Genomic DNA, 13,072 nt, shown 5'->3' on the forward strand with positions numbered 1-13,072 from the left:
GCAGAAAGAAAACAAATGAAAACCATGATGAAATGAGAGAGGGTTTAAAGGCATCTGTCCGGAGGGCTTGCATGCTTTTCATACAGCTCTGGAAAAAAATCAGAAGCCGCAGCCACTTGAGAACCACATGCAATAAAATATTCCAAATCAAATACCAGTACTTTGCTTTTATCTTTGCTTATTTATGCCATATTTATTTCTTTCGCTGGCAGTGAAATAAAGGGCAGCAAAGCTTTTATGGAGATGTTTAGGGTGAGCAGGACGCATGATGTCAGAGATCAAGAGTCTGGTATTTTTATTAATGTTCTTTCCCTTTCAGTATGTACTGTGCAAAAGTTTTAGGCAGGTGTGAAAAAATGCCGTAAAGTAAGAATGCTTTCAAAAATATATATTGTAACTGTTTATGTTTATCAATTTACAAAACACAAAGTGAGCGAACAGAAGAGAAATCCAAATCAAATCAATATTTGGCGTGATTACCCTTTGGCTTCCAAACAGCATCAGTTCTTACACTTGCACACTTTGTACACTTGCACAAAGTCAGGGATCTTGTAGGATTAGAGTCAGGTGTATGATTAACCAATTATACCAAGCAGGTGCTAATGATCATCAGTTTCATATATAGGTTGAAACACAGTCATTAGCTGAAACAGAAACAGCTGTGTAGGAGGCTTAAAACTGGGTGAGGAACAGCCAAACTCTGCTACAAAGGTGAGGTTGTGGAAGATAGTTTCATGTCATGGGTCATACCCCATGGCAAGACTGAGCACAGCAACAAGACACAAGGGAGTTAGACTGCATCAGCAAGGTCTCTCCCAGACAAAAATTTCAAAGCAAACTGGGGTTTCAAGATGTGCTGTTCAAGCTCTTTTGAAGAAGCACAAAGAAACGGGCAATGTAAGAGGACACCTGACTCTAATCCTACAAGATCCCTGACTTTGTGCAAGTGTACAAAGTGTGCAAATATAAGAATTGATACTGTTTGGAAGCCAAAGGGTAATCACCCCAAATATTGATTTGATTTGGATTTCTCTTCTGTTTGCTCACTTTACATTTTGTAAATTGGTAAACATAAACAATTACAATATATATTTTTGAAAGCATTCTTACTTTATAGCATTTTTTCACACCTGCCTAAAACTTTTGTGCAGTACTGTATGGATGGATGTATGGATGGTTGGACTGGGTTTCTACGTTACATCAATTAATGCTGAATAGCTTACAAACCCTATTTTCAATACTATATTGAGTAGATATAGTACAAAACACAGTTTAGTGCCAGAGATAAATAAAAGTCCATTGGAGCTGGGCAGCCAATAAATTTAAATACCAGGTAAATTTAAATAAATAAATAATGAACAAAATAACTCCACTTCAGTTAAAGCCCAAGTTACAAGAGGGAACAGTTTACAACATTTCTCCTCCCAGGATCTGCTGAGAAAACCAGGTTTTGATGGTTTTTCTAAGATTTAGCAAGGTCAGGGCTACCCAGTGGCAATTTCTGATGGTGGCAGTCTCTGAGTGGAGAGGCCTGAACAGAGCCCTTTCTACAGGTTCATGTCGGATGGGCAAAAACAGTCAGAAGGAAGTGGCTCTGAAGATATCTAGATCCTGAACCATGAAGGATTTTAAAGTTGGCAACAAAAAAACCTTGAATCGCACCCAGAAGCCAACTGATAACCAGGGCAGTTCTTGAAGCAAAGGAGTTCCATGCACAGATCGTGAAACACCCAGCAGTACTCAGTCTTTAGGACCAGCTGTACCTTCCAAAGGTCAAGGCCAGCCCCTTGTAGAGCACACAGCAGAGTCCAAATAAGAAATGAGCAAGGCATAAGGGATTGAGAGAAGGACCCCGAGTTCCAAGAAAGGCCCTAACTGCCACATCAGACGGTGCCCCCCTCCAAAACTAAAGATGGAATATTTCAGGAGTTGGATGGCTTCCTCCTCCAAAGCTACTCTGTCTTGCTGGAATTGAATCTAAGCTTGTTCTTCCCCATCCAGATTCTAACAGCCTCCAGGCCCTGGACAGAATCTCAGCAGTATCACCTGTTTGGAGAAAGAAAGCTCGGTATCAGCATACTGATGTTACCTAAGCCCAAATTGATGGATGAATAACCCCAGAGGTTTCATGTCAATGTGGAAAAGGAGTAGAAAAGGTGCTGAATCCTGTAGCAGGGCATGACGTCTTCCCCCAACCACTGAACAGAACTGTCCCCTAAGAAGGAAGGAAACCACTGCAAGATATTGGTTCCCCATCTCAACTCTCAGATGCAGCTAGGGGGATACCATGGTTAATGGTATTGAAAGCTGTTGGGAGATCAAGCTGTGCCAGAAGGCTCACATTCCCCCTATTCCTGTCTCACCAAGAATCAACCCTAAGTGTGACCTACATAGTCTCAGTACAATACCCTGGACTGGAAAGGCTTATTTTTTTCATGATATTTTTTCTCATTTTTTAAAAACATCACTTTAGTTCAGGTTTTTCTTTTTAAGCATATAGAGGTAGTCCTTGTTGAACCACTTGTTCAGCGACCGTTCGAAGTTATGATGGCGCTGAATGAGGGGGACTTACAAAGGGCCCTTGTAGTTGCGGCCGTTGCTGTGACCCTGCAGTCATGTGATCGCGATTCAGTTGCTTGGCAACAGGCTCGCAATTACGACGCTGCAGTGTCTCCCAGTCACGTAATCACCATTTGCCACCTTCACTGCTGGCTTCTGACAAGCAAAGTCAATGGGGAAGCCGACAGGAGGATACAAATGGTGATCCCATGATTGCGGGACACTGTGACTGCACGGGATTTGCCCTATGATGACAACTGGGACTGTCACAACTGCTGTCATAAGTTGGCATGGTCATGTGACATTGGGCTTTACGACCATGTTGCTTAGCAATGGAGCTGCCAGTCCCAATCACCATCATTAAGCAAGGACTACCTGTAATTTACTATAAAGTAGTCTAGGGGAACCCGCCCCCCCGTATCAGTTCTATAGTTCTATGGTTGTTATGGCTCGTGTTTGGTATTAACCATTTTTAATATGCAATGTAATGTTTTTCAAGAACATGGTTACATTGTAATGTTTTTAAATCTCAATAAAAATGTTTATAAATTACAACAACACATGGGTTTTATAGCTCACATGAGCGACCTATTGCTCACAACTCAAATGAACCTCCTGGAGGCCTTTTATGAGACATGCTACCATGTCCTTCTCAGAGGAGAATGAAAGTGCATCTGAAAATCCATCCCTCATGCTTGTTGTTAGTCTCACAAAAGACGCTTCCATGGATTGCCCTTACAACTTACTCAGTAGAAGTGTGTTCAGTCTACTCTGTCTGGGCTGCAAGAATATGGAGGACTACAAGTAGCCGATACAGACAACTCTAATTTTTTTTCCATCTCCTGGTTGTCTGGAGCTTTGCAGCCCAGATCTATAGCTCCAAAGTGGTGTCATGAGGATTGTGGGTAGGAAAGAAAAACATTAAGCCCTTGAGGCCTGCTGGAAATAATTGTGCAGAGGGGGAGGAAAAATAAAACACATCAAGTTGCGCTTGGTTCTCAAGTTCCTGTTTCATGGGAGGGTTGGCTAATTTGTAAAGCAGGTTCTTCATCCTGGAGAAGATCTGTCTACGTGGTCACTAAGAGGTGACACCAACTTGATGGCACATAATTGATCAAAGGCAGACTGTGGATACATTCACACAACATGCTTCCCCAAGTCAGTTCAAGCCTAGAGGCTACTGTACATTGCACAACATGCTAAGCTGATAGTTTTAATCTTGTGTAGGTGGTCTAGACCGATATGCAAACCAGACCCACTTGGTTGGTTTCTGCTCCAGGATGCTATTTGAATCCAGAAAACTGGTTAATTAAATTAGATGTCTTGTCTGAACACAACCCACTTGTACTGTATATCAGCTCCCAGAATCCTAGCCAGAACTAAAGGGAACTCTAAGGCAGTGTTTCTCAACCTTGGCAACTTTAAGATGTGTGAACTTCAACTCCCAGAATTCCCCAGTCAGCTTTGCTATGAACCAGCCACATCCCCAGGGAATCTATCAAGTGATCAGTCAAGGCTGTTGTAGTCGGATGAAGACAAGAACAATAAAGTCAACAATTCATGGCTCGGTCTCGCCTTAAGCAGGAAGAACTGGTTGTTTTGAAATATACAAAGGATCAACTCTAGGCTGTTTAAATCTTGGGCTGGATCAGATAATGCCAGAGCTGAGTGATCAAACCTTGGAAATGCCAGGGCAGTGAGGTACTGGTGCAATCTGCTGTTGAGAAAAGGGACTGAGCAGTGAATGTGTTTTTGAAGGAGCCTCATAGGGCATAGGCAGCGCTCTGTGGGGTGAGAATCAAGGCAGCGCAAGGATATCTCTATTTTTGTCTGTTAAATGTTGAAGAGCATGATCTGGGAGCCTTTTTAAAAACAGGAGAATCTGATGCAGACATAGGCACCCTTTGTGGTCAGAAAAGGAGCCTGCAGTTCCCTAAAATTTCAGAATAAAATAAATAAAATCAAATCCAAACATTTAACATGGTCAACATAGTGCATCAACTCATGAAGTTGCATGAGAGTTTGGCCATGCAGTCAACTCTTGATTTATAGGACCGTGTTTAGCGGACATCAGATGCAACGGGCAACATTCTTTCATTGTTTTATGCAACGGTAAATGTCATGAGATGTAAATGATGTTACGCATGCATAATATCCCAAATGCCGTTTCACAGACATTTGGGTGTAACCAGCACACTTTCCCTCCATTAGTTAAATCAAGGTTTGTTGTATTTTTAATCTGAGGAATTTTCTCCCAGGCTCTGATGAGCGGTTGCACAACAGAGGGTCATCCCTGGTCTAGCGGGAACGTCTTTGGCACAAACTGTGTTCATCTACGCAAGGTCACTGCCTGAATGACCCAATCTGTGCAGTTCTTCATTCATTTCAAAGGGGTCAACTGCAACTGTAACGCCCCATAAAGTAGGATCTTACTTTGGTTTTATCCTTGAAAGGCCTTTGAAAGGTCAGCTGTTTTCCCACTGGCCTCACCTAGAGCAGAGAGGAGTGGGATCAGGTTCAAGACAGAACAAACTTGGAAATCAGGAAGGTTTCCTTCACTCCTGCTTTGCATTTCAGAAGCAGTCATCATGCTAGATTTAAATATAGCAATAGTGCCATCTGCTGACAGTTAAAGTTACTTTCTACCGCAAAGGTTCCCCATCAAATGCACTTCAGTGCTCTTTGGAAATGCTCAGTTAACTCTAATGCATTGTCTGGGTTCATGCTGGGTTCATACCTCACATCAATCAACCACACAGGCTGGTCTGACCTCTCCCAGTGTTGTTCTTCAGTGACTGAGGTTCCCTGGGTTGTGTTCACACAAGATCCTTCATCAAGTCAAGTGCCTTTGTGCAACTTGCTAAGTTGGGGGCTAAGCTTGGTTAGTTTGTACTTGTGCAGGCTTAGTCTGATGCAGAAATCCAGCTTGTATGGTTCGTTGATAGTTCAAAGTATTATATGGATCCAGACAATGGGTTCATTCAGTAACCCAATTAAATATGTTGTGTGAATGCCACCAGGAGATCTTTGTTACAGATGGTCCAGTATAGTTACTATTATTACTATCCACTTATAACTTTAAACAATGTCTTGCTGTTATTGAATAGAGTAAAAAAAAAGAAAAAAAGAAACAGTGCACAAAGTTATAAAACAGAAAAAGAAAGAAAAGCATACAGTACATGCGTACATTAATTTGTAAAAATTCTATATAAGCATTTCAATAAAAGAGTATTTTCCTTAAGATTGTCAAAGTGTGATCTGATCCTGCTCTCCTGTTCTGCATCCTTAGATGAGTTGGGGCTATGTTTGATGAGGGAGGAAGAAGAAAAATCCTGATGACCCTCATAGGTCCTCTTTTCTCACCTTTTTCCTAGATCAGTGTTTCTCAACCTTGGCAACTTTATGATGTGTGGACTGCAACTCCCAGAATTCCCCAGCCAGCATGCTGTCTGGGGAATTCTGGGAGTTGAAGTCCACACATCGTAAATTTGCTAAGGTTGAGAAACACTGTCCTAGATTAAACCCCCCAATTTTTCTCCCTGTTTTTTGGCAGGGAAAGAGGAAAAGGGGGGGTCCCTTGAGAAAGGCTAACTGAGGCATAGAAATTCAGAAGGGAAGAGAGCATAACCCAAGCTAAACTAAAGGAGATAAATATTCTACAGTACTGCTTAGTTGCTATAAAGCAAAAGTCAGTGCTTCATGGTCCTCATGCCCCTGGATTTCCCAGCCACAAACTATCACCAGTGCCTTGGAATGTCAACAGCATTAAATAAATGAACACTGAGGTCAGCGCTGGAGAAGACCCATGAAACCTTCTTGGATAGTTTATGTATCAGTGCTCCATTGCCAACCACTGTGGTTTTCCAGAGCCAAAACAAATTTTACCCATTGCTATAAAAACCCAAAGCTTTTTACAGGGAAAAACCTGAAAAACTTTCAAGGACAGTGACCAAAGTGAGGAAGAGTCTAGGACAGAGATAAGCAACGCGGTGGCACCCACATGTCACAGACACCTCCCTTGGTGATACCAAGTTCCTTCTCCTACCTAACTTGATTTTAAAAATTATTTAAGTCAAAGGAACGGAGCAGGCAGCTGGCATGCTGCAGATAGCATCGTATTTATTTGAAACAACATCTTGGGGTCTCACAAAAGTAGGACTGTGAAGACAGAGAACATCCCAGGGAGGGAGGACATATTCTATCAACAGGCATTTTGTGGCTGGCCATGGTCTACCATGTTGACCATTTTATGTACAGACACGCTTCCTGTTGTGTGTACTCACACATCTCCTGTTCTCAATACCTCTGCTCCAAAGATTGTGCACCTTGAGTTAGCCCTTGTGTGAGATCTCACAGAGCCGCTCCTAACCCCAACCATGGAAAATTAGCACTTTCCCACCAACTGAAGCAGACACCACATGGAAATTGCAGTGAAAGCCCTACATGGAAATTGCAATGAAAGGTTTACTTTACTTAAAAAAGAAAATAAGAGAAAGTGTTTCCCCACAAATTCCCCACAAAAAACAGGGGGGAAACATCTAAACATCCTGCTCTTCCCTGTGGTGTGGCATGTCTCTGACCATTTAGCATCACTGTGCCACACTCTGCAGCCTTTAACCCTCCCTAAAGTAGTAAGAGTTGACCCACTGCCTCCCAAAATCTCCTGGTTCAGCACTGGGTTTAGATAGGTTGATAGAGGGAGGCAAAATGGGGGGGGAGGGAGAGAGACAGGAAGGGAGACATGTTCAGTAACAAATTGGACAATGATGGCCCCAGCTCTAGGCATCAAAGACACTATGACAGATTTACAGCACTACAGTATATACTTAACGCATTTTCAAGGTAATTAAGGAAAAGCTAGACCAGTATTTCTCAACCTTGGCAACTTTAAGCTGTGTGGACTTCAACTCCCAGAATTCCCCAGCCAGCAGGCTGGCTGAGGAATTCTGGGAGTTGAAGTCCACATAGCTTAAAGTTGCTAAGCTTGAGAAACACTGAGCTAGACACTAGTGCTAAATGCTCACTCAAACACCTGCATTAAAGACAATTTCTCAGCAGAGAACTAGTTATCAAGATGTAGAAATCTTTCTGATCTGCTAGATGTCTTTGTGGCAGAACTTTGTTTTCTCTGTTTGGGGGTTAGAAAGAGGAGCCTTTATGCAAGTTCTCATTTGCAGGCTAAAAGGTATGGTCTAACCACAGGTTTTGCCAGTTCAGCCTCTTTCCCAGTAGAACCAGGACATTTTCTTCTCCAGAAACAGAACATGAAGCCTGTCAGAAGCTCTTGAGATTCTTCAAATCCATCTCACTTTGAACTCTCAGCGATCAGAGCTGAAACCTAATTGGCAAAGCAGCCTTAGAATCATCTCACATAACCACCTCCTCCAGGAAAAAGGCATTCAGGGGTGGCCCACCTTTGATATGAAGAAGTCAGTCATGTTGAGTTGACTTAGAAGCATCCCAAAGACCAAGAGATAAAATTAGGAGAGCTTACTTTGGGCCACACAACCTCTTCAGCTCTTCTTTCAGGCTCTTGTTTTCCTCTCTCAGCTTATTCATTTCATTAGCTATAACGGAAGGAAGAAGGAAAATGGTGGATTAAATCAGCTTTCCCCAGCCCTCCAGAAGTTCTGGGACTTATGGCTGGAATGACGTCAGGCTTATAGACTGAAAGAAGAGAATGTGCATGTCACAGAGCTAAGGTTACCAGATATCTGAACAGGCAAAGGAGGACAGGGACAATTGGAAAGGAAGACACACTAACTGTTGAACGTTCTTGGCATCCATGACAAAAATTACAGTGAAAAACTCCCAAAGAAAATGTACCTATATATACAGTATATGAAATTACATTTTCCAACATTAGAAAGAGTGGTTTTTAAATTGCTGAAATGTGTTAGAGCCAGGAGTTAGAAGTTAGGACACAAAAGCCTTCAGCATGTAACTGATTATTGTCTTGGTAGTTTCAGGCATCAGAGCAAGCCAGAATCAACTAGAGCAGTGGTTCTCAACCTTGGCAACTTTAAACTGTATGGACTCCAACTCCCAGAATTCCCCAGCCAACCAGGCTGGCTGGGGAATTCTGGGAGTTGAAGTCCATACAGCTTAAAGTTGCCACGGTTGAGAAACACTGAACTAGAGTAATTTTAGTCACAGAGTGGAGCTGGTTAACCTGCAGTTAGCACTTATTAGGGAAGTGCAGCACCATGGAGAAAAGCTGCTGAGGAAGAGATACATGCTGTACTGAAAAAGCCAAACAATATTTGATTTTAAAGTCTATGCCTGCCAGCCAGAGGACATGAGGACAAAAAGGAGGACATGCCCTCCTTTTGCCAGATGTCCGGTAACCCTACTCAGACCAGAGCAAAATCTGGCATGCTCTTGATTCAGCAAAAGTATCAGAAGAAATTCAGGTTATAAATTTTGATTTGCAACAGTATCCTTTGGATTTACTTCATGCTTTATTCTTCAACTTTACAACATCCTCCAGGTTTCTGCTTGTTTTCCTTCCGCAAACACATTTACATTTGATTTTTATATATGTCCTGATCGTATCCATGTTGCAAGGAGTTATTGCCACATCATTGGGCTGGCCCTGAAGCTGCCTTGAGTGCATTGGCAGAAAAGCAGCAGAAGAACTGGTAAAAAAATACAGATTTTAAGGGCGCTGATTTCTGTATAGGGCATCTCCTTCTATGTTTGCATACTGGTGCTCAGATCCAACATGTGCATTGCATAGAGGATGGGGCTGGGTAGATGTGACCTGGTGAGTGCACCTCTGTTGCATCTCACAAAAGTTCAGCAGGGAGAAGGAAGTAAGGTGGACATTTAATCCAGTCCTGAATCAGGACTCTTGGACCTTTTTCAGTGGAGGTATACATGGAGGACCATTTCTGAATCTGGATGAATGGCTAGGAAGACAGAGAATGGCATACATGCTCCAGAGTGATGTTTGAGGTTTCCTGGGAACAGAGACCATATCCATTGGCTTACTGAGGCAGGAAAGGAGAATATAAAATCTCTTTCACTTGCAAATGTATCTCAGTCAGTGTGGTCAAGTGGTTAGAGCATTAGACTATGTAATGGTATGTGGGAATGACCTTGGGAGACAGGAGGAAGAGCTGCAGACTAGGCCATGGTCAGATAAGAGGCAGCTGAGCCCACAGAAGCAATGAGGATGTGGCAAACATCTCAGAAGAGACCCTCCCTAGTTTCTTGGACTGTAAAGGTGAAGGGGGAGAGATATCCTTTCAGACTTACAAGATTCTGTTAATGTAACCTTACAATAAAGTTAGTGTTAGTATTCATGGTTGGTGCTTGTTGTCTGGACTACCTTGCAAGGTTGACATACTAGAACCTGAAAGAGCTGGGCTCAAATCTCTTCCTTATGCTGAACCCTAACGGAGGTCTCTGAACTAGCCAATGATTGTGTTTTGCCCAACACGTTTAACCTTGTGACCGAGTTTATCCATTTCCTGGGTTTGCACAATATGTTGCATCATAAACTAAAGAAATGGGCTAGATTTACATAACACGTTAAGCTACAAAGGATTAACCAGGTTTGATACTAAACAAACTTCATATGTTCTGCATGTTGAGCCACAACATGTTAATGCACCAGATTGATCATGATCATGTCATGTTCTCATGAACCTCCCTTACAGGGTTGTTGTAATGATAAAATCAGAGGTGGAATATCTTGATCTTGATCTCTTGGAGGAAAGATGGACTATAAAATAAACAAGCAATGTAGACTTCTACATAAATTTTTCCTATGTGGTAAAGCATTTCATCTTTTTGAAATGCTGGTTTGTCCAGTTTTGAGTATGCTAATCAGGGTTTCTTCTTTATCCTTCTCACAGATGTTTCCTTCCACTAATGTAACATGCTAGGAGTGGGAAACAAGAAATGTATTAAAATGCACTGAAATCACTAAAGCAAGCATCAACTGCTTGTTAACAGGCATTATAATATCGTGTGACATTTGCAACTTCCAAATTTTTCAGCTAGAAAATCTTCCCCATTTCTACTCAATATATTCCAGGTGTCTCTTTACTGTTGAACTTACTTAGGATGAAGATGTGTTGAAGACTTTGAAAATGGGCCTTCCTAAATTCATGTTGCTTCTTCTTCGCAAGTTCTTGGGTCACTTGGCATCTGTCGCAAAGCCCAGCTCGTAACCTTCAAAGTAATAAAAATAGTGGTGTGACATTTTTAGAGCAGCAAAACTGATTGGGAGCATCCATGCTGAACCAATCCCACTGTCAGCCCTTTGAGGTAGTCCAGACTAGGGAACTGGTCATGAATGCCAATACTACTTTGATCATAAGGTTACAGTAACAGAATCTTGCAAATCTGAATGTGCTTCCTCCCTCCCTCCCTCCCTTTATCTTTGTGAGAACTAGGGAGGGTCTTTTCTGAGATGCTTTCTCAAATTACATTTCTGCTTCGGACTCCAATTTCTTTTATCTGACTATTGTCTTGGTAGTGGCTCTTCCTCCTGTTCCTCAAGGTTATTCCTTCTGCCCATTACACCCACCTTTTTGCTCAGATTTTTCAGAGTCATCATTTATTTAGCCCAAATGGATGACACCCATACTTTCACGCAAACAGAAGTATTCGCAAGGAGGGAGAGGGAACAGAATGAAGACATTGATGGGTAGGACTCCTCACTATGACATTTTCTTGAAGATTCCCCACTCCCCTTTTTAAATCCTGATGTACATTTTCTCATCAGGATGGAATGCCTGAAAATCAAGTTCTACTAAAGTAGAAGTCGTATCATATGGGCACAGTTCTCAATAACTACCCCATATCTCCAATTCCCAGTGGAGATTTGTAATATGTGCATATAATATTGTATTAATTATAATTACTATGTTCAGTTGTATTGATTATAATATTATGTTCATAGATAAATTTATAGATATAACGTGGTAAGTGATATGAATGACTGGGTTCATACAACATGCCAAACCTGGTTACTGAATTAACCTATTTTCTGGGGTTACACAATTCATTGAAGCCTAAACTAACCAACTGGGCTGGATTCATGCAACAGACTAAACCATCAAAAACAAACAAAAAGCAAAGAAAACAAAACGAAAATTGCAAAGTTATCACATTTTGTGAAGTAGCTGCTACACCTTTCAGTGACCATGTTCAGGATGGCCACATAGCTGGTTGGGCAACATTACGTCTAAATATAATGTGTTATAGGAGCTAGATATTATGGCATCTGCAAGAGAGGTAAAAAAAATAAAAATGGTGGTCACAACCAGGCAATCAAACCCCTCCCCTTTTTTTACGTGTCAAAAAGGGGAAGGGGTTCAATTGCATGATGAAGGCCGCCATCTTAACTCTTGTGAGTCATCTCCCATGGACAGAGGAGTCAAAGCAAGGGATCCATCATCATATTTTGCACAGCAAAAACGAGTTCAGATTCCAAGCACATGAAGACCAGGCCCAAATGGCTTGGGAGGATCTCATTTGCAACTAGCAGCTCCTGGCAATCAACAGCTGTGCAGCAAAGTCAATTATGTCAATGTATCTGCATGCAGGCCATTTAATTTAGTTTCTTTAATCTATTAGGAAATAAACATACACTACACCATGTCCCTACTGAAATGTGGCAACAGTACAGGTAGTCCTCAATTACCAACCACAACTGGGGCTGGCAACTCTGTTGTTAAGTGACACAGTCATTAAGTGAAACGTCATGTGACCACACCCACTTACTATGTCAGTTCCGGCTGCAGTGATTAAGCGAATCATTAAGGACAACATCATGTGACCATGACTTGTGACTTCCTGCCAGCATTCCCATTGACTTTGCTTGTCAGAAGCTGGCTGTGAAGTTTGCAAATGGTGATCAGGTGACTGTGGGACGCTGTGGCCATTGTAAATACACAATAGTTGCCAAGTGTCTGAATCGCGATCATGTGACTATGGAGACACTGTGATGACCACAACTTCAAGGACCAGTTGTAAAACTCCTTTTTCAGCACCTTTGTAACTTTGAATGGTCGCTGAATAAGTGGTTGCAAAGTGAGGACTACCTACATTAAGATTGATGGATATGGTAACTTTTAGTGATATGTGCACCTGTCCTTTCAAGAGGGAAATCAGGAAGGGGTTGTCTTTGTGTCATGGAATCTACTAAGAGCTCATATTGTCCCATGATGTCTGCCTCCATACAGAAAATAGTTAGCAAAATGCCCCCCACTTTAAATAAGAGTTTCTTAGTGAATTTGTGGAGTGGGGCTACCAGAATATCTCAGCCTAATTAATAGGCAAGAATTGGGGAACTGACATCTAAAACAGCTGTAGTTATAAACCTTTTAAATAAATAAATAAAATAACGTATCAGGTCTTGGTCTAATTTGTGTCTTGATGCTCCTACACTTTTTTGGCTGGCTCATTTTTGATGGCCAGTTTGCAGCTGACATATCTTCAGCAGAGCATCTAAAAGAACATTCAAATATAGAGGTGACCCCACAGAGGTGCTAGCTGT

The 13,072-nt window shown here is 41.8% G+C and overlaps 1 protein-coding gene across 1 annotated transcript in view; it reads right to left on the bottom strand.

Annotated features, from left to right (window-relative positions):
- RBBP8NL (RBBP8 N-terminal like) overlaps positions 1-13,072 on the bottom strand; it is a 52,008-nt gene that overhangs the window by 16,923 nt on the left and 22,013 nt on the right. The window contains exons 5-6 of the mRNA XM_025170720.2: positions 10,628-10,740; positions 8,054-8,126 (exon numbers count right to left, since the gene is read on the bottom strand). Of these exons, the coding sequence (XP_025026488.1) occupies positions 8,054-8,126; positions 10,628-10,740 (186 nt within the window). The remainder of the gene's footprint in view (positions 1-8,053; positions 8,127-10,627; positions 10,741-13,072) is intronic.

The sequence above is a fragment of the Python bivittatus genome, unplaced genomic scaffold, assembly GCF_059951505.1.
Source record: "Python bivittatus isolate LINGU-HERP-01145 unplaced genomic scaffold, Pbiv_v1 ctg000700_np1212, whole genome shotgun sequence".
NCBI lineage: Eukaryota > Metazoa > Chordata > Lepidosauria > Squamata > Pythonidae > Python > Python bivittatus.